A 24,006-nucleotide genomic window follows, 5' to 3' on the forward strand; every position below is an offset into this window, starting at 1 on the left:
AGGAAATTTCACTCTTAATAGTCGATGTCCATACCAACAGTCTTCCCAGAATCTGTTAATATTGTCAGTCCCCACCACATACGTCAATCAATCCCGAAAGTCTCTCCAACCTCGTCGGATGTACCTCCATAAGCTCAACCCATAAGAACCACGATCCATGACTGAGCACCATCCCCCCTCCATAACACCATATTTCGCCTCTATAATTTCTCTCCAAAAGCTCTCCCTCTCCATGCGGAATCGTCATAACCACTTACCTAGCAAAGCCTTATTAAGTAGTACAAAACTCCTCAATCCGATGCCCCCCGTCCTTAGGGAAGAACAAACTGCACTTTAATTAACCAAGTGAAGCTTCCTCTCCTCCCCTAACCCTCCCCTCCTCATAAAAACTCCCATTGAATCCTCTCTAATCTTTTTGCCACTGAGACGGGAATAGGAAACAATAACAAAAAATAAGTAGGGAGATTTGATAGGGTGGACTTAATGAGGGTAAGATGTCCTCCCTTTGAGAAGTACATAGGCTTCTAACCCGCTAACCTTCTTTCCACCTTTTCCACAATACTGTTCCAAATGTGTATACTTTTAAAACGTGCTCCTAAGGGGAGCCCAAGTTATGACATGGGTAGCTGCGCAAGCCTACAACCAAATATGGCCACCAACTCCATGTTGTCGACATCTCCCACTGTGATAGCTTCAGATTTTCCCAAATTTATCTTCAAACCAGATACAACTTCAAAGCATAGAAGCAGACGACACAAGTTCCTGAATTGCTCAGCATCTATATCACAGAAGATCAATGTATCGTCTGCAAATAGCAAATGAGATACTCTCAATTGGTCAATCATAAAGCCCCTCAACAAACCCTCCTCTACAGCCTTCTCAAGCATCCTACTGAACGCCTCCATAACGATAACAAATAGCAATGGAGACAAAGGATCCCCTTGTTTCAAACCCCTGCTACTTCGAAAATAACCCTCAGGAGTGCCGTCCGCCAAAACTGAAAAGGAAACCGTACAGATACAAAACTGAATCTATCGACACCACTTATCCCCGAAACCACATCGTCTGAGCATATACAAAAGGAATCTCCAGTTCACGTGATCATATGCCAATTGAATATCAAGCTTACATAAAATCCCTATTCGCAATCTCGAGGCAATGCATTCATTTGCTATAAGTACGGAATCCAATATCTGTCGCCCTTTGACAAAAGCATATTGAAATTTAGACACAACTTTCCCCAACACCTCCTTTAACTTATTTGCCAGCACCTTTGCTATAATCTGGTAGACCCTACTTACCAAGCTTATGGGATGAAAGTCTTTAATATCCGACACTCCCGATTTTTTTGGAATCAACGCGATAAATGTAGCATTAGAACTTCTCAAGAACCTACCTCATTGAAAGAAATAAGTAAAAACCTCCACAATGTCCGGTCTCACCACTTCCCAACAAGCTTTATAAAGTGAAATAGAGAATTCGTCCAATCCTGGTGCTTTGTCGTCATTCATGCTAAACACTACCTCCCGAATCTCATCCTCCCCAAATGGTCTCTCTAACCAGCTGGCATCCTCCTTAGTGATAGTAAAAAAATCTAACCCCTCCAACTCGGGCTTCCAGTCAAACTGTTCCCAATAAAGATTTTGATAAAAACTCACCATTTAAGTCCCAATGTCCTGTGGGTCCTCATAAGTAACTCCATCAACCTCCAACATAGTATGGAGTTAATACACCTGTTGGAATTAGCAAGCTTATGGAAAAATTGGGTACATTTATCCCCCTCCTTCAACCATTTGACCCTCGATTTCTAACGCAAAACTATTTCTAGGTAATAGAATTCATAAAAAAAGAAAGATAGAGCAGACTTTCTAATCACTATCAGAGTTTTGTCACGCAATGCTCCAGAAAAAGAAAACTAATTTAAGACAGTGCCAAATCCAAGCAACAGCAAAGAACAATAGATGCTCCAAATGTTGACGTACCTGGTTCTGCAAAATGGCACTTAATATTGCATCTTTCTCCTTGTAAGCAGGAAGACTACGACGAAATTCCATCATCTTTCTGCCTTCAGGAGATTGCTGTGCAAAATCAATGACTATGAGAAAGAAAATTGAAGTACTTCTAAGTCAATTTCAAACAAGAGCAGATAATTGAAATCACAGAATTTTTTCAATGCAAGAAATAATTCTAGTCGATAAATGTAGCAGAATTAGGAAGATTAGAAATCAGGTTGCCAAATGAAACTTAAAAAAACCAATAAAGACCAAAGTTCTAAAAGGCAGGAAAGAGGGGCCCAGGCGTGAAGAAAAAGCCCTACGTATGGGGAAGGCGTGGCAGTCTTGACCACGGCATAGGTGCCAAAAGGGATGCAATAGCATTGGAGACCAGCTCAACAATGTTTGGGTGATTTGTGGTATTTTTTGTTTTTTTTGGCCAATATTTTCTTCATTATTTTTGGACCCATTTCTTTGTGACAGTAAGACATAATGCAAGCCAAGGCTCTAAATTAGTGCTGGACTAATTCCTGGACCCATTTCCCCCAAGCTGGTCTTCTTGAAATTTCACAGCATCAACTCCACCAGCCATATTGGCCTAAGTGTTTGATAAAATGTGTTATAGAGATTATTTATGTTTAATTGTTTGATAAGTATTGGGTCATTATTCATTAATGAATCATGATTGCTGTTTGTCATCCCAAGCAATAATGAAATAACTGGACCCTACTATAAATAACTATTTATATTGTTTCCATTTTCCAAGAATCAATGGAACAATCAGTCAACTTAAAAAAGATTCCGGGGACTTTAGATGGGAAACTAGAATTCCTGAAGATCCTAGTAATGCTAATAACATGAAATGCATATTGTCGAGTAATGTTACGAATGAAGGAATTAATAGGCACAAAATCCATATAGTGAGTATCAAGAGAAAGGGTGTGAAACCATTCCTTAAAGAGCAAGTGTGTAAAGGTGCTGGAGTTGCTTGAAGAGAATGATGAGTCTAAAAAGTTAGAGAAGCATTTATGATTTTGAGACATACTTTTGGGTTGTAAAACTTGAAAAGTATTGATGAAATTCCGATAAATCTACTAAGTAGGAATTGTCTAGTAGGAAACTTGGAAATCGCTAGCTGTTGGGAACTTGGATATTGTCTAGTTGTAGGAATTATTAAATAATTTTTTGAGTTTGCATTATTTTATTAGTTAATGGTCGTAGAATAATTAATATAATATTGAATATAAAAAAAGCCTTAATACGCCTAGGCTCATAAGGTTTAAGGCTTGATTTTCTACCTTGCAGCGCTTTGCGCCTTTTAGAATACTAATAAAGACTAACAACAAAAGCACCAAAAGAAGAAATGAAGATAATAACTAAAATGATTCTTTGCAAATGACAGTAGAAAATTTATGTTCGCAAATCAATGGGCTGGCAACATGAACAGAGCAGATTGCATGAGAATAGAAACATGCGAAATGAATGCAAAAATTAATTAGGTAAAAGTCTCAATAAGCTGAGGTCCTTCCCTAATCATGAACAGAAAACTGCTTAGTTAATCATTTTTGGCATACCACTAACACCAACTAAGCTACATCAGAAGAGTATTGAACTTGCCCTGCTCACATTACAAGCATACTTTCAATGATGGAATCAAAGTGAAGTTGAAGTCATAGATAATTCTTTTCACCTAAAAAAAAAAATCTAACCTCAAAGGGATGCAATAGCATTGGAGACCAGCTCAACAACCCCAACCGCAAGAATATTAGTGTGTTTCTCAAGATGTAGGCAAGCTTAAAATCCAACAAGAGTTTATCACTATATAGAATTCACAGGAAGATTCTAAGGACTGATGTATATCACCTTTTACAAGAACAAAGCTTCACAACAGATTTCTTGCAGCTGAATATAGAAGAAATGTTGTAAAGCAGCAATCAGACAGGATGTAAATAAACCTAGAATTCATCTTTATTTATCAGCTATTTGAAAGTTAGAAGTTCAGTTTCATCCCAGGGCAGATGTAATAGCCATCTGCAGGCTAAATCTTTGGTTTATCATCTCTTTGCATTTACATTTTCTTCATAAATCCTTATTGTTCCCATCTGATTTCTCACTTCCAGAATCCTAAAAGCTAGAGCATCAATTATAACAATTGAATAGAAGCAAAAATGTTGTATGTAACTCTTTTTCAAAGAAGAAAGTCAAACTTTCTTTATCTTTATCAAAAAATTTACTACTATTCAAGAGACTAAACAAAGACCAGACCTATGACCTATCCATTTAGGAGTCATACATCACTGACTCATCACTAGTTTTGTATTCAGATTACTAGTATTTTAGCACAAGATATTCAATTTTATCACTTGTGTGCATTAGAATCATGGGAAACATGGACCAAAGAATAGAAAGGAGGATAAAGATCTACAAGCATGAGTATAGAGATGCTAGACTACGAGGCAGATGAGGGAGACGTGTGAAGAAATGGATCTTTTAATAATTTTCCCATCAACATTACCAATAAATGATAGTTTTTACCAATGTGTAAAATGGCTCAATCAGGTACTCAGGCATTCTATCTCCATGAGATGAGGTGAAAATGTAAAAATCCCGTAATTTTATAGAATTATTATAGAAAGATTGTTTCTATCTTTATTTGGTAAAATTGTAAATTAGTTAGGAAATAATTTCTTCTTTCCTTAGATGGGAGATTATTTTCTTTTTTTATTCCTCCTCCTTATATTATATATTTACAGTTTTTTCATTGTAAAAAATATATAATAAAGAATTGGAATTCTTCCATCCAATCTTCATGGTATCAGAGCCGGAGTCACGGTAAAACCAGCCATCAATGGCGGACAAAACAGGACACAGCAGGGACTCGGCAACATCCGAGTCTCCCATAGGTGAAACTGAAATTACTCCCACCATGGGTCCAATTGGAATTGATAATTCGTCCTTCCAATTAACGGTGGAGAAACTCAACGAGAGAAACTATAGAGAGTGGGCTCAGTCCATTAAATTGGTGATTGATGGGAAAGGAAAGTTAGGTTATCTTACCGGAGAAACGAAGTAGCCCATCGCCGACGTGAATCTTCAGAAAAGGTGGAAATCCGAAAACTCCATGGTAATGACATGGCTCGTGAACTCGATGAGGCCCGAAATTGGAAAAATTTATCTCTTCATGCCCACCGCAAAAGACATTTGGGAAGCAGTCAGGGAGATGTACTCTGACGCCAAAAATTTCTCGCAAATCTTCGAGATTAAAACCAAGTTGTGGCAATCGAATCAAGGGGAGAGAGATGTCACCGACTATTACATGGAGATGACAGTTTTATGTCAAGAATTGAACCAGAGTGTTGAAGATGAATGTGACTGCGCCAGTGATTGTATCAAGTATAAGAAACGGCTGGAGAATGAGCATGTATGAATTTCTGGCCGGACTGAACAGGGAATTGGATGATGTTAGAGGTCAGATTCTTAGTCGCCGACCGCTTCCCACCACCTGTGACGTGTTCGATGAAGTGAGGCGAGAAGAGAGTCGCCGGCTAATTATGATGAAGAAGGAAGGTGGACTCACTGGGTTGGATGGATCGGCCCTATCTTTACAGTCTACTGGGCCAACTGGGTCACTGGATAGTGGGCCTGATAGTTTGGCTGCAAATGTTAAAAAATCGTTTTTTAATGGGCCCAAATCTGTTAGGTTTGACGGATCGACCCAAATGTTTAGAGGACTGGCAAAAATTGGACCAAGCAGGAAACATCAGAAAAGTCGTCCATGGTGTGACCACTGTCGAAAACTCGGACATAAAGAAGATACGTGTTGGGATTTGCACGGGAAACCAAGTGACTGAAAATCAAGACAAAATACTAGAAATCACGGGTATCAAGCTGCAATTAATGACACGCAACAGTCCATGTCAAACAGTGCATTCAACCTAGAGCAACTCGAACAACTCTATAAAATGTTCTCAAATTTTCAATCACCTAATTCGTCAAGCTCCCTAGCCCACAAAGGTATTTTTCCGAAAGCCCTAAACACCACGGTACTCTCTAAAGTGCCTTGGATTATCGACTTTGGTGCGTCCGATCATATGATGGACTCCCACCACCTGTTCCTTTCATACTCACCATGTGCAGACAACCTTAAAGTTAAAATTGCAGATGGCTCTTTATCCTCAATTGCCGGAAAAGGGACTATTCGACTCTCTGACTCAATAACACTAAATCATGTCCTACACGTCCCAAATTTATCCTGCGATTGTCTATTAATAAATTGGCAAAAACCTCAAACTGTTCTGTTAACTTTGTTTCTTCTCATTGTATTTTTCAGGACCTATCATCGGGGAAGATGATTGGCAGTACTAAAAAGTGTGGGGGGCTTTACTACTTTGACGAAACTGATGTGAGTAAACATCGATTTGTTAGTTATGATTCTGCATTTGTTCCCAAGGATAGTGAAATTCTGTTATGGTGTTTTAGACCAGGTCATCCCAACCTTCAATATATGAGACATGTATTACCTTCAATATTTTCGAATAAAATGTCTATTGATTTTAGTTGTGAAACTTGTGAACTCGCAAAACATCAAACCCTTCGCATTAATTCACAGTGACCTTTGGGGAGCTTCACGAACCCCCAATCGCACCCACACTAAATGATTCGTTACATTCATTGACGACCATACTCGAATCTGTTGGGTTTATATGCTGAAAGAAAAAAGTGATGTCCAATCTGTATTCATAAATTTTCATTCAATGGTCCAAACTCAATTTCAGACAAAAATACAAAATTCTGCGCACAGATAATGGCACAGAATATTTCAATCATACTCTGAACAATTACTTTTTAGATAATGGGATAATTCACCAATGCTCATGCGTTGATACCCCACAACAAAATGGAGTTGCTGAACGAAAAAATAGACACATCCTTGAGGTGGCTCGAGCACTGTTGTTTACTTCTAATATGCATACCACCTTCTGGGGTGATGCCATTTTCACAGCAACCTACCTTATAAACAGAATGCCTAGTCGCATTCTCAAATTTGAGACCCCTCTTCAAAAATTCCAAAAAATTTTCCCTTACTTTCGCATCAGCTCAAACTTACCCCTTAAAGTGTTTGGCTGCACGACCTTTGTTCACATCCATTCCCATCATCGAACTAAGCTCGAAACACGTGCCCTCAAATGTGTGTTCATTGGATATTCACCAACACAAAAGGGATATAAATGCTATCATCCAACAACAAAAAGGGTGATTGTTAGCCTTAATGTCACTTTCTTTGAGACAAAACCCTTCTTTCAAAAAACCTCTCCTCAGGGGGAAAACATAGTCGAAGATCGTTTTTTTGAAATCTCCCTTAACCCATCTGAATATGAATCAATACAAAATCTTGAACCATCTACCTGTTCTAATATGTCATCTTGAACTCAGGGGGAGATCAGAAGGAACGACTTGACAAAGATATGATAGTTTATTCAAGAAAGTCAAAACCAAAGTATAAGGAAGACGACCTCACACTCGAAGCACCAAAAGAGTATGAACCGGTGATAGATCTAGATCCTCATGAAATTTCTCCAAAGTCATCTGATTGTGATTTACCTATTGCTCTAAGAAAACCAAACGGTCATGCACTCTTCATCCTATCTCAAAATTCATAGCCTACAAAACTTTATCTCCACAATTTCGAACTTTTGTCTCTAACCTTGATAATACAGAGATTCCCAGAAATATTCAGGAAGCATTGGAAATTACTAAATGGAAGGAAGCAGTGATGGAAGAAATAAGAGCACTGAAAAAAATGGTACTTGGGATGTAGTGGAGCTACCACAAAGTAAGAAACCAGTTGGCTGTAAATGGGTATTTAATGTGAAATATAAAGCAGATGGGACTATAGAACGGTACAAAGCTCGTCTGGTTGCAAAGGGATATACTCAAGCCTATGGTATAAACTACACAGAAACATTCGCACCTGTGGCCAAATTAAATACAATTCGGGTCCTCTTATCACTAGCAGCAAACTTAGATTGGCCACTACAACAACTTGACATCAAAAATGCAATTTTGAATGGGGAATTGGAAGAAGAAGTCTACATGACATTACCGCCTGGTTTCGACAAGAAAGGAGAAAAGAACAAAGTATGCAAACTAAAAAAGTTTTTGTACGGACTCAAACAATCACCAAGAGCGTGGTTTGATAAATTTTCAAATGTATTAAAAAGGCAAGGATATCGACAGGGGCAATCAGATCACAGTATGTTCTTCAAAATATTTGAAGATGGGACAAAGACCATTTTGATTGTATATGTTGATGACATAGTGCTTACTGGGGATAATACAATCGAGATTGAGAGGCTAAAAAAGGGCCTAGCCACGGAATTTGAAGTAAAGAATCTTGGACAAATGCGATATTTTCTTGGAATGGAGGTAGCCAGGTCAAAGAAGGGTATTAGTGTTTCACAACGAAAATATATTTTGGACCTGTTAACTGAAACAGGCATGTTTGGGTGTAAACTAAGTGACACTCCCATTGATACTGGTACGAAAACTGACATGGGTGAACCAGTAGAAAAGGACAGATATCAGCGACTAGTTGGAAAATTAATCTACTTATCACATACTAGACCTGACATTGCATTCGCCGTGAGTGTGGTAAGTCAACATATGCATTCTCCAGGTGGTATCTCAAAGGCTCACCTGGAAAAGGACTATGGCTCAAGAAACAAGAAAAAAGGGGCATAGAAATATTCACTAATGCTAATTGGGCTGGAGCAATAAAAGACAGGAGATCTACTACTGGTTATTGTACATTCATATGGGGAAACTTAATAACCTGGCGAAATAAGAAACAGAATGTAGTAGCAAGGAGCAGTGCTGAAGCAGAGTTCAGAGCAGTAGCTCAAGGGATATGTGAAGGACTGTGGTTAAAAAAATTCTTGAAAGAACTACAAGTTACAATGAAATTCCCAATTAAACTCTATTGCAATAACAAAGCAGCCATCAATATGTCACTCAATCCAGTACAACATAACCGAACTAAACATGTAGAGGTGGACAGACACTTCATAAAGGAAAAAGTTGAAGATGGAACTATTTGCATCACCTATATCCCCACCAAAGAACAAACAGTAGATATATTTACCAAGGGGCTACATAGACAAAATTTTGATGATTTCATCTGCAAGTTGGATATGGTCAATATCTATGATCCAACTTGAAGGAGAGTGTAAAAATCCCGTAATTTTATAGAATTATTATAGAAAGATTGTTTCTATCTTTATTTGGTAAAATTGTAAATTAGTTAGGAAATAATTGCTTCTTTCCTTAGATAGGAGATTATTTTCTTTTTTTATTCCTCCTCCTTGTATTATATATTTACAGTTTTTTCATTGTAAGAAATATATAATAAAGAATTGGAATTCTTCCATCCAATCTTCAGAAAACCTCATGACAAACCGTTAAAATAATAGAAAAGAATATAGAAGTATACAAGCATGCTTATGTTAAAACTATTTATCATCTCGAAAATCTGTTATAAAACAAATTAACAAAATTAATAGTTTGACTTAAAAATATATATATAAATATTAAATAGATTAATAAAGAAGCAAATAATAAGTTTTCAAATTAATAATGGTATAACAGAAATGTAATCTGCACTAGAAGTAAAGACAATCTAGAAATCTCCTATATTATCAAAAGTAATACAATCCTTAAAAGGATCATTTATTTGATACCCCATTCATCCTCCATCGCTATCATTTATTTATCATTCTTTCTTATCAACCTACACTAGCAATGTTGCATTGTCCTATCCAGTTGCCTTCTCCTTCTCCATCCTTGTAAAGGTATAAAAATAAAATTAAAGCACCCATAAAATGCTGTAGGCTATAAAGAAGATAGATCAAAAACTAATAAATGCTCAAAAAAAGAAAACACAAGTGAGCACACACCTAAGCAGCCCTGATTAAGCCTCAATGGCACTCTGGGGCAGGTATTAAGGTGCTTTATAATAGCCTCACGAGAGGCTGGTTTCTAGGCATAAGCCTGAAAAAGATTTATTAAACAATGGTTTTTACATTCTAAAATAGAGCGTAACAGTCTTAGCCCATGTTTGGTTTAGCTAAAAAATTGATTAAAAGCTAAGTCAATATCAACAATTAATTTTAACTACACATCTCATGGGACCCACAACTTTTCAACCATACATTTCATCAACTTTTATTAAAATCAACTAAAAATATGATTTTTAGCAAAACCAAATAGGGGCTTATAATGTCAAGACTAGCTGCCAATAATCATGGCATTATTGACTATAAGGCATAAAATGAAAACTAAAAAGATGAGCATCCCAAAGAACTACCATCACTTATCGAAATTGATAAAAAGTCAAAGCTGACGAAGAATAGCTGTATTATGAATTTGCATAGGAGATTGAACCTGCCAAATCAGTTGCTCCCTTTGTATTTGCTGACTCCTTCGCCAAATAAATTTCTCCATGGCAACCTTGCTAGGTGGAAGTGCCTCAGGTTGCTCAAAAAGCCCATCATCGGTAGTGATATTGCAATCACTACTTGATCGTGAAAATGCATTCATGCCCTTGGGCTTTTGGGAAATGTGTTCTCCAAGATGTTTATCCACACGCCTTTGCAAGCCTGGAGGTAAGATCACCTAAAAATTTCTAAAGCATTTTAATCCCATGATTGGGAGCATGTTAGAAAAAGACATCAAAGCATGTGTGGGCATCGGAGTTTCAGGGATTACTAAATTGAAAAAAGAGATGTGAAGCTTCAAAACATTATTAGGATAAATTATAAGACACCCTTCAACCAATAAAGTCACTAATGTTGAGTAGTTCGAATAACTAAGGTGAAGAATCATTGTGGAAAAAGTAAATGGAACGGTACAAAAATCTAACAAATAAAAAAATAGGGTTTGGTTGAATTCAATTATATAAACAAAAAATGCATGAAGCAGCATAAGAAAATACCTCCCTTTGAGGACGCTTTTCATCAAGATCAAATCGATAGTTGGGCAATGGAACCTTACTGACAACTACCACTTTTGTATACAGGTGGCTGCAAAAAGTACTTTATTAAACATACCTCAAAAGAATATTTTGAAAGAATCGTGTGAAACATACCTATATAAACCCATTCTGCTTGCTAAAGCTGCTATTTGACCATAATTGCGCCTATCCCTTTTATCTCTTGATACTAATTCTTGCTTATCCTTATTATGTAAAAGAGTAGTTAACTTCCATTTCCAGCCATCAACATCATCCCAGGTGGAAGCACCCTAAGATCAGAAACAACAACTTTAAAAGGAAAATCGGAGATTACAGTTGGACTAGAATAATAAACAGCTGCCAAATCCAGACCAAAAGACAAAATAAATGGGAGATATAACAAAATATCATGTTTCATATAAGCAAATAATCATGCCAAATTACTGATCATGTTGTGGATATTTATTCATATACCAATGTCTCCCCTCTCGATCCACTCATGTGCAAATTACCAATTTTTGTATTTGTGATTTTCCTAATAAGGACACAAAATGAAAGAAGAATGATTTCATGTAAAGATACATCTGCAAGAATTTAAGCTATTCTAATCTAGCATTGGGCACTTTTTCCCAATAATGCCCACTTATCCTCAAAGATTATACTCTTTTCTCTTGCATAAATTTCTGTATTTTTACTAAAATTAGTAAAGAGATGTCTCATATTTTCAATACACTAGAAGGATGCCTTGATTCTTTTTTAACAGCAATATCAGTTTCCAAATTTGAGCAGTGTAATTCAGAAGGACACCAGACAAAACAAGGAGCTAAACGAGAGTCATGATATCCCAAAGAAATTGAAGATTACCCAAAAAAAAAAAAGGGAGCTAAATAAAATGCTTAACATATTTTATAATCATGCTGAAATGTCACAGTACTAAATTTTGCTGCAGGAATATCATTTTCGTTATTTTTAATAGATTATATGCTTCTGCCATTTGACTAAAAAAAAAAAAATTTGATAGGTAATCAAATAATTTTATTACTTAAAAGAGAATACACGAGCGGTGTACAATCACTTTAAGCCATTAAAGAATAACATGAAATTAGACAACCCATCTACAGGATTTCTAGCCACAGCACTAAACCAAGAATACAAGGTAAAGTAAAATGTTTCTCTTATCTGCTCTCTTATCTTTGTTTGATCTTCGAAGCAACGGTTGTTCCTTTCTCTCCACACGCACCATACAATGCAGCCCGGGATAAGGTGTCATGCTAGTTTGCTATCCTTATCACGAAATTTTCTCCGCCATACCCGTATCATGTTCTTTATATGACGAGGCATCACCCAATCCATAGATTGAGAACTAAGTATACTGTTCCAAATTCAACGTACACCATCACAATAAATGAACAAATGATGGATCGTCTCCCCATCCTTGTTGCACATATAACACCACTCGGTTACGTAGAAGCCTTTACGTCGAAGATTATCCATCGTTAAGACCTGTCCCCTCACAACTGTCCATAATAAGAATGCCACCCGAGGAGGCAATTTACACTGCCACACCAACTTCCAGGGGAATGAATTATTCACACATCCCATGAGGAAACCAAAGTACGAGCGAATTGAAAAAATGTCATCCTGTGCTGTCCTCCACCTGATGCAATCCCTCTTTCCAATCCGAATTTGTGCCTCATGTAAAAAGGTCATAAACAGCGAATAATCTTCCAATTCCCAATCCTGTAGATCCCTCCTAAAAGTAATATTCCAGCTATAGCTCCCATTATGAATGTCTAAGAAATCACTCACCATAGCAATGGGCACTGAGGCAATGCAAGGAAGGAAATCTCTCCTCCAACGGTTGATCTCCGCACCAACAATCATCCCAAAATCTAATCTCATTACCATTTCCGACCACAAACTTCAGTTTGTCCAAAAAAGCACTCAATCCCCGTCAGATACGTCCACAAACTCACCCCATAAGAACCACAATCCTCAAATGTACACCATCCCCCCTCCGTCACACCATACTTCACCCCAGTTATTTTTCTCCAGAAGTTTTCCCTCTTCACTCCAAATCGCCACTACCACTTGCCTAATAAGGCCTTATTGAACAACACAAGGCTCCTCACTCCAAGACCCCCCATCCTCATCGGCAACCAAACAACTCCCCAATTGACCAAATGGAGTCTCCTCTCCTCCCTCAACCCTGCCCACAGAAAATCTCTTTGAAGTCTCTCTAATCTCTTTGTCACTGCAATCGAAATGGGGAACAATGACAAAAAGTAAGTAGGGAGATTGGAGAGAGTGGATTTAATGAGATTAAGTCTGCCTCCCTTAGAAAGGTATATACACTTCCACCTTGCTAACCTTCTCTCCATCCTTTCCATAATACAATTTCAGATATCGGTACTTTTAAATCGTGCCCCTAACGGGAGCCCTGGATATGACATCGATAGCTGCGCAACCTTACAACCCAATATATCAGTCAGCTCCTCCACATTATCGACCTCCCCTACTGGAATAGCCTCGGACTTCCCCAAATTGATTTTCAAATCAAACATCGCTTCAAAGCATAGGAGCAGACGGCGCAAGTTCCTGAATTGTTCAACATCTGCATCGCATAAGATCAACGTGTCATCTGCAAATAACAGATGGGACACCTGCAATTGGTCAACCATAAAACCACTTATCAAACCTGCTCTCACGACTCTTTCAATCATCCTACTGAAAGCCTCCATTACAATGACAAATAATAATGGGGACAATGGATCCCCTTGTCTCAAGCCTCTATTGCTCCGGAAATAACCCTCAGGTGTTCCGTTGATCAAAACTGAGAATGAAACAGTAGAAATACAGAATTGAATCCATTTACACCATTTATCCCCAAAGCCACAGCGCCTAAGCATATACAATAGGAATCCCCAATTTACATGATCGTAAGCCTTCTGAATATCTAGCTTACAAAGCAACCCTGATGCCCTTAGACGCATTCTTGAATCTATGCATTCATTCGCTATAAGCACAGAGTCCAAAATCTGACGCCCTTTTACAAATGCATTCTGAAACTTAGACACTACTTTTCCCAGCACCTTCTTTAATCTATTTGCCAGGACTTTCGCAATAATCTTATACACCCCACTGACAAGGCTAATGGGGCGAAAGTCCTTAATATCAGTCGCTCCTAATTTCTTAGGGATGAGCACAATAAATGTAGCGTTAGAACTTCTCTGGAATCTGCCACATTCAAAAAAATAAGATAAAGTATTCACAATATCTGGTCGAACCACATCCCAGCACGCCTTATAGAATGAGAACGAGAAACCGTCCGGTCCCGGAGCCTTATCATTGTTCATGTTGAACACTACCTTCTTAATTTCATCCTCCCCAAATGGTCTCTCCATCCATCGTGCATTATCCTCCGTGATAGTAGAAAAGTGCAATCCCTCCAATTCTGGCCTCCGTTCAAATTGCTCCCGATAGAGGTTCTGATAAAAATTCACCAGTTGACTTCCAATTTCCTATGGTTCCTCATAAGTACTTCCAATTTCCTGTGGTTCCTCATAAATAACCCCGTCCACCTCCAAAACTATGATGGAGTTATTCCTCCTATTAGAATTGGCGACCCTGTGGAAGAACTTAGTGCATTTATCCCTCTTTCAACCAAGTAACTCTAGATTTCTGTCGCCAAGTAATCTCCTCCATCTCCACCAACCTCTCCATCTCTTCCTTTAATACTCAATGTCTCTCCTTCTCCTCCCCAGCCAACCATTGACTCTCCGCCCGCCTATCCAACTCCTCTATCTCTGACAGACACTGATTTTTACTACAGTTAACATTGCTCACAACTTCCTCATTCCATTTCTTTAAGTCCCCTTTCAACGCCTTTAGCTTCTAATCCAATACAAAACAGGAAGACCCACTGACTTCATAGGAAGTTCACCACGTCTGTACTCGCTCCCTAAAACCTTCTACTTTCAACCACATCTTCTCAAACCTAAAAGGTCTTCTTCCACCACCCCTCCTATTCCCCGATAACATAATAGGAAAATGATCCGAGTACACCCTCCCCAATCTTCTCTGAGTGACATCTAAATATTTGAACTCCCACTCCCTACAAATCAAGAACCTATCAATACGAGACAAGACGGGTCGGTCCCGATTAGATGACCAGGTAAAATCTCCCCCCAATCATGGATAAATCCACTAACAAATTCTCCCTAATAAAATCTGAGAACTCCTCTATTGCCCTAGCTAGTCTCTCACCACTCGACCTCTCCGAAGGAAATCGAATCACATTGAAATCACCCCCAATACATGTAGGGAGATTCCACCAAGCCCTCATTCCAACCAATTCATCCCACAAGCCCACTCTACTGTCGTCAGAATTAGGCCCATAAACTCCTGTGAACATCCACTGAAATCCATCCTCGCAATTTTTAAAAGAAATCGATATAGAGAACACCCCTATACTCACCTCCTTCATCTCAAGCACTCTAGTGTCCCACATCACCAACACGCCTCCTAAAACCCCTGATGACCCCAAAAACTGACATCCTACATGATCCCCCCCCATAAACTACGAATCACCGCCCTCGAGATAAACTCCATCTTAGTTTCTTGTAGGCAAACAAGATTTGCCCCCCATCTCCTTAGCAAATGTCGAACACCAAGCCTTTTACTAACCACATTGAGCCCCCTTACGTTTCAGCTAATGAGTTTTGGCATCATTATAACACTCCGTAACCCCTCCCCATTGTTCCTTTCTTGGACTCGCCACCCTTACCAGCATAGTTTACTGACCATTCGAGTCTCTTAAGTTCGCGATCACCCTTTCTTCTTAATTTACATTCATGTGTACTGATATCTTGTCCCCTATTAGCCTCTAGCTCCTCGAATAATTGTAACAATCTATTTTCATAACCATCACATGACACGCCAACCAACTTACTGAATTCCTGAATTTTTTGTAAAACCCAATTCGAAGGTGGGTGACCAACTTCTAACACATCAACTTCTGAAGTTTCCTCACCGTGATAGCCCTCGAGGTGATCAAAGGACCGTTCTTTCTCTTCCACCACCGGTATAATGTCACTATCGCTTTCTCCTTTCTTAGCACCATCTACCCACAACACCAAAGCTTTTTCGGTCCCCATATCATTTTCTTTTGTCCTCCTATTATAAATGTTCGTAATCCTTGATGTCGAATGTGTAGCGTTGTTTTCTTTCACAACGTCCATTGTCATTGTCTTCAAGTTCACCATACTCAACTCCCTTTCCTTAGATAGCGGTTCCACCTCTCGTTCAACTGCAATCCCCGTGTCTACTTCATTCCGGTTGACCCCCACAAAGTCAACCTCGTCATCGTTTTTATAGTACCCCGCTTCCATTTTCTCCTGAGAATCACAATGTTCATCTCTTCCCTGCTTTTCATGTTCTGTAATTGATGATAGTTCCTCATGAGTCAATCCCGGTACGTGTATTTCACTGGTTTGATCCTCATCCAACTCAACCCCACACTTGTGACAGCGTACCAATTTCATGGGGTCCATTTCAGGCCCGCTTCCAACTAGCCTAAGTAGTTCATCCAATGCTCCTTTCAACTCTTGAGCACGGGCCATTATTTCAGCCCTACTCAAACAAATGTCGTGACCTTCGTTATCACCGACTTTAATTGTCCTTTCCTTTTGATGTAGCATCCGTTGGTTGGCATGCTCCGAGGTCTGTGAGTTTGCTGTAATTTCTGAATAAGTCATCTTTTGTCTGTTTCGTTCATTCACCATTTGTCGTTTGGCCTTATCCCTAGTAACAAATGAGTCAACAACTGCTTGAAACACCTGCGAGACCAACGCCCATCCCTCTCCATTTGCACCTTCTGGTATCATGACAACTCCTTTCCGACGCCTCTCCCCATATTGTGCTATCATCAAATATCTACCTCGACGGTTCACACACAGTTGTGCCAAGAAAGCTCTTGAAGACTCGTTGAATTTAAAGACACAGTCATCAAATTCACTTCTCATCCTCAATCTGTCTACCATATTCACCATCCAAATAGCACCATACCTTCCCATGAAAATTGAATCCGATAACTTCGAACCCCATTCTGTCAACTTAACAGTGCCGGAATCGTTAATAGATAATGCGAAGTCCTTCGCCTCCACTCTGAAGCGATGATTGAATACCATACTACGCACATCCGCCAATTTTTTCCCCTGATTGTGTACAAGTTGTTCATCAAACGGAGGAACAGACAAGCCGATTGATCTCAGAGCAGCAAGCTGCCTCTGCAGGTTTTTCGACGGCGGCACGTGGCCCACACGCGTCAGCAGACGCGTGGCCGGAGTGGCGTGTGTGGTGGGCTGAATGCCGGCCGGGGTCGCCGATCTCTGCTGAGGCCTCCGGTGAGGCGCGTTTCCACGAAACGTGGCCGAATCTAGTGGAATTTTCTGTGTGCTCCTCGACTTGTTCCACTCCCTGCCAGTTTCAGCCCTTTTTGCACCAGGGCTGCCGCCGATTGCGCCGTCTCCAAACGTGCCGTGGACAGCATAGGAGATCCCAGCGACGGCGTTAGGGCTTCCAACAATGGCCGCCGCCTATGTGTGAAGGAAGTGGTTGGAGGGGCTGATTTGTGGCGTGAGGCCGGTTATGTGGTGCCTACCGGACGGTTGGTCGCCGGCACCGGTAGGTATGGGTGTTGGCTGGGTTGGGTGGTGGTGTGGTGGCTAGGTTAATTTGGATTGTGGGGTGAGCTCCATCCGGTTCGAGAGGCTGTCAGGAAACTTGGTTTTTGACATGACCAATTTACCCAGCTCAGTTCATACTTATAAACGACCCTGAACACCGAAGTGTGAACGAAAACCCTCAAACCACCAAATTGCCATTGATCATATTCCAGACAACAAACAATGAAATCAAATAACTCTTGCCGTGATCAAATCCATGCAGGTTTCAATCATAAATTCACAATTATATCTGCATTGTGTAACTGTCATAAAAAATTTACAAGAAACTTGATTAACAGCCGCTCATACGATGAGTAAACCCAAAAAAATATACTCATAATAAAGATCACTTTTGCATATAAAACTCACTGGATGTGCCAAACATTCGATTTCATAATCGGAAACTGCCTCTGACACCTTATAATGCAGCGATTTTTTCTCCTGTAATTGTTGCTTGTAATGATGAGGCGGCAAGTTAGGGTAAGGATTGTTAGAATTCTTATTATTATCATTCCTATCATTAACGCCGAAATGAGGAAATGAGCTCCGGTTGTGAATATTACAATTAGTACTTAAAGTTGTAGGCACGGAATCCTTAATGGGGTAGAAGGTGGCGGAGGGTGTAGTGATGACAGAGCGAAGGCGGTGATTGGGCGGCAGATAAAGTTGGCCGAGTGACGGCGAATTCGACGGTGTCGGCTGGTCCTTCATTTTGAATTGTAAGTGAGGTGGTGGAGAAATGGACGAAAGGGGGTTCAGGGATTTTGGGTAGAAATTGTAAGAGATAAATTGGAGGGAAGAAGGATACATCCAACCGGAAATGGAACTGGACGGAGCAGGATAAAAAAAAAATTGTCGGGTCGGGTTTTCGCCGCCGGAGCCAACGGCTGAGTTGAAGTGAATGGAAGATAATTCGACACTGTAGCGGCGGAGGCAAGATGGGGAGCCTAAAAATGCAGTAAACGTCCACGTCATCCAGGTCCCGTACGTAAAACGCAGAGATGTGACTAAAAAAAATAAAAAAGAGGGGAGTGGGGGCGATTGGAGGAATAATGTTACTTAGCAACGTGATTATATTTTAATAGGTTAAATTAAGAACTTGTTTGGTATAGATTTTTAGTCAATTAAAATTAATTTTTTGATCGTTATTTCACTATTTTATTTGTTATTTTTTAATTTTTCTCTTATAAATAGGATCAATTTTATCTCTAACAGTCAAAAAATAGTAATCAAAATTCCCACCAAAGAAACACTAAATAAAGTATGTGACATTATATTTATAAATTTATCATTTAATATTATGCAAATGTCACTTAGTGCTTGATACTAATAGTGTTAAATAGTATTCCTCAAATAAATATAGAGCATTTGTTTATCAATCATTTTACCACATTATTTTTTTTCACTTCTCATTTTCAATACACATTTTTCATTAAAAATAATATTACACATAAATCAAAAAAATTTCCTTCATTTTTAACCATACATTTTAACATCAATTATCATTTCATAATACACTTTTTGAAATTAAAGTGGCACAAAAATGGCCCAAAGTATATTAACCCAACAAAGATTAACGACGTGTTAGAAAATATGATACTTTTTTCATTTCTAAAAGTGATTCAAGATTTTGAATAAAAATAAGTCTGAAAGTTCCAAGGGAATATTATTGATGACTAAAATTTAGCTTATTCATTCAATGCATATTTTTGTATTTTATCACCAAGATTTATGGTGATACATTTTTCAAATGTAAGGCGGGAAGTGGGAAGTTTATTCAATTGATTTTTTTTATAACGTTTGAGAGTTTAAAAATCTAAGGTACTCAATGTAGACTTTTTAAAACTTGCTAAAAATCTAATGCTTTCAGTATCAAAATGTATGGTGATACTCTTTCTCAAATGTAACGTGACAAGTGTATTCAATTGATACTTTTCATAACTTTTAACTGTTAAAAAATGGGATAATTGCAGCAGAAGCTCTAAGTCTTTGAAATTTTAGAAGACATTCTTCAAACTTTTGATTTGTTACAATCGTCACCCTTAACAATTTCAAACGTTGCATGTAAGGTCATTTTGGACAATTTTCATCCAAAATTCCGTCAGTTGACCAAAAAAATAATTTTGACTATATTTTAACAATTTTAAAACAGACAAAATGATAACTTTACATTAAAATCAAAAATAAAAAAATAAAATTGGTCTTCTTCTTCCTAACCCCACCCCACAGTCGGATTTGCAATAACCACAACAACTAGGGATAAAAATAAAAATAGATACATTCCATGGGTTATAAGGTAATGGTATCCAAGCTTTACATATTTCAATTTCACAAATTTTTTAAAATTGGGAAGCTTCCGCGAGCCGTCGCGCGACAGGGATGTTTCTAAGCACACCTCCTTTGGTCCAGTACCTTCTACAGTTAGGGATAGCAATCGGGCTCACCGGCTTGGGCTGCCCGTGACTTGGCTAGGGAAAAGCTCGAGCCAGCCCGTAAGCTTGCGAGCTTTTAAAAAAAAAAATTTGAGGTTGCCTCGACGGCAAAACTGCTGCACAGCAAGCTACTGCCTTGACTGCCTTAAAAGGTAGCCAAGCTGGCTACCTTTTAAGGCAGCAACTTAGAAGAAGATAAAAGGGGGGGGGGGGGGAAAAAAAAAAAAAAGGGGGGGGGGGGAAAACGAGCCTACCCGGCTCGGCCCGAAAAAAGCCCGAGCGAGCCTATTTTTTTGACCAAGCTTTTGCTCAGTCCGGTTCGAGCCCGCAAAAAAGCTCAGCCATTTTAACCGAGCCGACGCCGAGCTAAAACTTTAAGCTAACGAGCCGGCTCGGCCCGACTCGTTTACATCCCTATCTATAGCTCTTACAGAAGTGGCGTGGCTGAGCTGTAGTTATTGTAATAACAGAATTTGGTTTTTGTAGAATCTCACCTTGGACAATTTAATTGTTCTTGCTTTAGGAACTGTGGCTGTGGCCATGGCCGTCCGTTTATATATGTATATATAGATGGGTCTTGCATTTTAAGTAATTTGATTATGGAGTGATTGGGGGCTCTGAGGTGTAATTTCGAGATTCAAAATCAAAGATAAAACTCGATTTGTAGATGTAAGATCGGAAATATGAGATAAATCAAGAGAAAAAATGATAGGAAATTGAACACAATTCAACTGCAATTTTTTTGTGAAACGATTGGGTTTCAGTTGTGTTTTTCTTTTCCACGGATGAAAAAGGACAAGAATGGGACAGAGTGGTGGGAGGTCGATTTGGGGTGGGTTAGAAAAGAAGAAAACTAATTTTATTTTTTGATTTTTGATTTTAATGGAAAATTATCATTTTGTCCCTTTAAAAATTATTAAAATGTGGTCAAAATTATTTTTCTGATCGACTAATGAAATTGTGAATGAAAACCATCCAAAAAGACCTCACATGCAACTTTTGAAAATGTCAGGGATGATGACTGTAACAAATCAAATGTTTGAATTTAAAGATTTGGGGCTTCTGCTGCAATTATCCCTTAAAAATTTAAAAGTATTTAATATAGACTTTAACTCTCAAAAAGTCTATGTTTTCGGTATATATATTTAATTAAAACTTTTTAAAAGTCTATAGGCTCCTATTTGGATTCTATTTTTCTTAAAATGTATTTTCTTCTTTCTTATTTTTAGTCATACATTCTCCCTCTATTTTTTTAAAAATGTATTTTTTTTCTTATTTTCAATCATACATTTTTCAATAAAATAATATTATATGTAAATTCAATTTTTTTCCTTTTAATTGGTATCTATAATTGGAGCTCTTCACATTCTGGGCCCACTATTTCAAAATATATTTTTTCCAAAATTTGAATTTAATGAGCTCAAACAAGGGCTAAAACTCTCGTGGTATTTAAAAGGGAAAATTCATAATTAAGAACAAATGTTTCATATTTCAAACTCAAATATTTATTAAATTTATTTATGATTTAATTAATTAATTATATATTTTATTAATTAAATATATTAATGTCATAGATCTATACATTTCGATTACAAATTAACGATTTAATTCGTCACTTATTATTTTTCGGTCACAAATCAAAATTTTTATATGTCACAATTCAAAAAATTTATATGTCGCAGTTTGATCATCGGTCATGAATAGGGTGTCAAAAAGACTTGACGGCTCGGGCAACCTGGCTGGAGAAAAGCCCGAGCCGGCAAAATTGCTACCTTTAAATAGGCAGCCAGAAAAAATAAAAAAAAATAACGAGCCAAGGCAGCCAAAAGGGAAAAAACGAGCCGACCCGGCTCAGCTCGGAAAAGCTCGAGCCGAAATTTTTTGATCAAACAAAAGCTCGGCTCGACTCGTTAACATCTCTAGTCAAGAATCAAAAAATTTATAAGTCACAATTTATTTATCTACCACAAATCACAAATATTATAAATTACAACTTATTATACAGTCACAAATTATCATATTATTAGTCACTAATTAACAATTTTTTATGTCACACATTATTTTTTTTATCACAATTTATATTTTTTATTGATCACATATTATTTATTATTCACGGATTAACCAATATAATAGTCACATTCATCCAAATAATTTGTAAGCATCTAACCACTACCTCCAGCAATACCACCACCACTGTCGTCACCAGAACCACCACCACCATCTCTCGATAGCAATATCACCACTTCTCGATAGCAACACATCGCATAAAAATACCACCACATCATCCCGTCAGATCCACACCACCCCAAAAGACCCATCGCCACCACAACCACCACCGTCGACCGCGCCGCCACTGTAAAAAATATGGAAGCTACCACCACTACCACTCCAACACCATCATACCCTGCACACCCACGAGAGCCACCATCACACCACCAATACTACCGCACACAGCATCGCACATAACCACTGGTTGCCACCAACACTACCATACATAACCACTAGTCAACAACACCGCACTTAACTACTACACCACTGCTACGATGACCACCACAATCGCATTATTCACCACTACCAACTTTGGATCTACAACAAGTAGCACTAGATCCACTAACATCACAGCTAATAAAACCACCCCAATATCACCAAACCACTACCACCCCCAACAACCAACAAAAATCATGGTATGATTGCTATCCTTCGAATCCAAAAATATTCTCAAACCATGGTAACTACAAACAACAAATCGCGAACCTAGGGATGGCAAATGGGCCGAGTAACTCGTAAGCTTGATCACTAGGCTCGTGGGCAACTCGGACTTGTAAAAATACAAGCTCGAGCCTAGTAGGGGGCACGATCCAACGAGCCAAGCTTGCTCGGCTCGTCGAGACCACGAGCGGCTCATGGGCACATGTCCCACGAGCCAAAGTTGATCGCGAGCTCATCCAAAAAGTGACAAAAAGTAGCCAAATTTTCAAAAAATAAAAATAAAAAAAATCACGAGCTCGCGAGCAGCTCATGGGCTCGACTCAGCCCCCAGCAACGAGAGCTCGGCTCATTTTTCACGAGCTCAAGCCGAGTTCGTGGGTTAAAGGTCTGCTCGGCCCATTGCCATCCCTACGTGGACCACGATAAATGCTCGTTTGCTGATCAATACAAATCATAGACCATGGCAGCACAATAATGTTGCAAGCTGTGCTCGACGGAATAGCCCCTTCTGCACTGGTTATGGGCGATGGCCCTCACATCGTCGAAGAATGATGGGAAATCTTGGCATGGCTACGGAGCCACTTCGAATGAGGAGAGTGATGTCATCGATAGAGATGGGCGATTGTGCGAGGTTACACTATGCTGTCTTGCATTGCCAAATTGGAAGGGGACAGTGGCGTTGTGAGTGGTGGTGGTAGATAGATTGAGAAGAAAGAAGATGGAGAGAGGAAAATGATAGTGGAAATGGTTATTAGGGTTTGGGAAGATATTGAATTGGGGTTATGGGGTGGGCGACTGGGTAGGGTCGATTAGTTTAATTTTTGTAAGATTATCATTAATATTTGAAATTTTAATTATGGCATCGTTTGAACCACATTAATGTAAGAATGAGAATGAAAAATATAGTCATTACGGATCCTACACAAACGATAAAAAGTCAAATATTATGGCTTGATATGATGGATAACGGTCATATTTTTCATTTTAATGAGCAAATAATGAAAAACAAACACGGGATATCCGATTTTTGAAAGAAAAAACTTGTAACTCTTAATTATAAAATGGAATCTTGAAAAACATTTAGGCACCGTTTGATTAGGTTTGAATTCCATGTTTTCCTTTTGTTTTTTTTTTTTTTT

General features: G+C 38.6%; 1 protein-coding gene across 3 annotated transcripts in view; it reads right to left on the bottom strand.

Moving 5' to 3' along the window:
- The window catches only part of LOC111383020 (DExH-box ATP-dependent RNA helicase DExH5, mitochondrial-like), a 41,944-nt gene extending 23,190 nt beyond the window's left edge, over nucleotides 1-18,754 (bottom strand). For 2 of the 3 annotated variants that reach the window (XR_002700674.1, XM_023007073.1), the window contains exons 1-6: nucleotides 18,096-18,754; nucleotides 11,137-11,291; nucleotides 10,984-11,071; nucleotides 10,434-10,664; nucleotides 3,704-3,787; nucleotides 1,983-2,078 (exon numbers count right to left, since the gene is read on the bottom strand). Coding sequence is in view for 2 of the 3 variants with exons in the window: in XM_023007073.1 (XP_022862841.1) it covers nucleotides 1,983-2,078; nucleotides 3,704-3,787; nucleotides 10,434-10,664; nucleotides 10,984-11,071; nucleotides 11,137-11,291; nucleotides 18,096-18,701 (1,260 nt within the window). In the remaining variant the exon portion in view is untranslated. The remainder of the gene's footprint in view (nucleotides 1-1,982; nucleotides 2,079-3,703; nucleotides 3,788-10,433; nucleotides 10,665-10,983; nucleotides 11,072-11,136; nucleotides 11,292-18,095) is intronic. The other variant, XM_023007074.1, reaches the window with a different exon arrangement.
- Nucleotides 18,755-24,006: the final 5,252 nt, after the last annotated feature.

This window comes from Olea europaea, unplaced genomic scaffold (assembly GCF_002742605.1).
Source record: "Olea europaea var. sylvestris unplaced genomic scaffold, O_europaea_v1 scaffold2604, whole genome shotgun sequence".
Taxonomy (NCBI): domain Eukaryota; kingdom Viridiplantae; phylum Streptophyta; class Magnoliopsida; order Lamiales; family Oleaceae; genus Olea; species Olea europaea.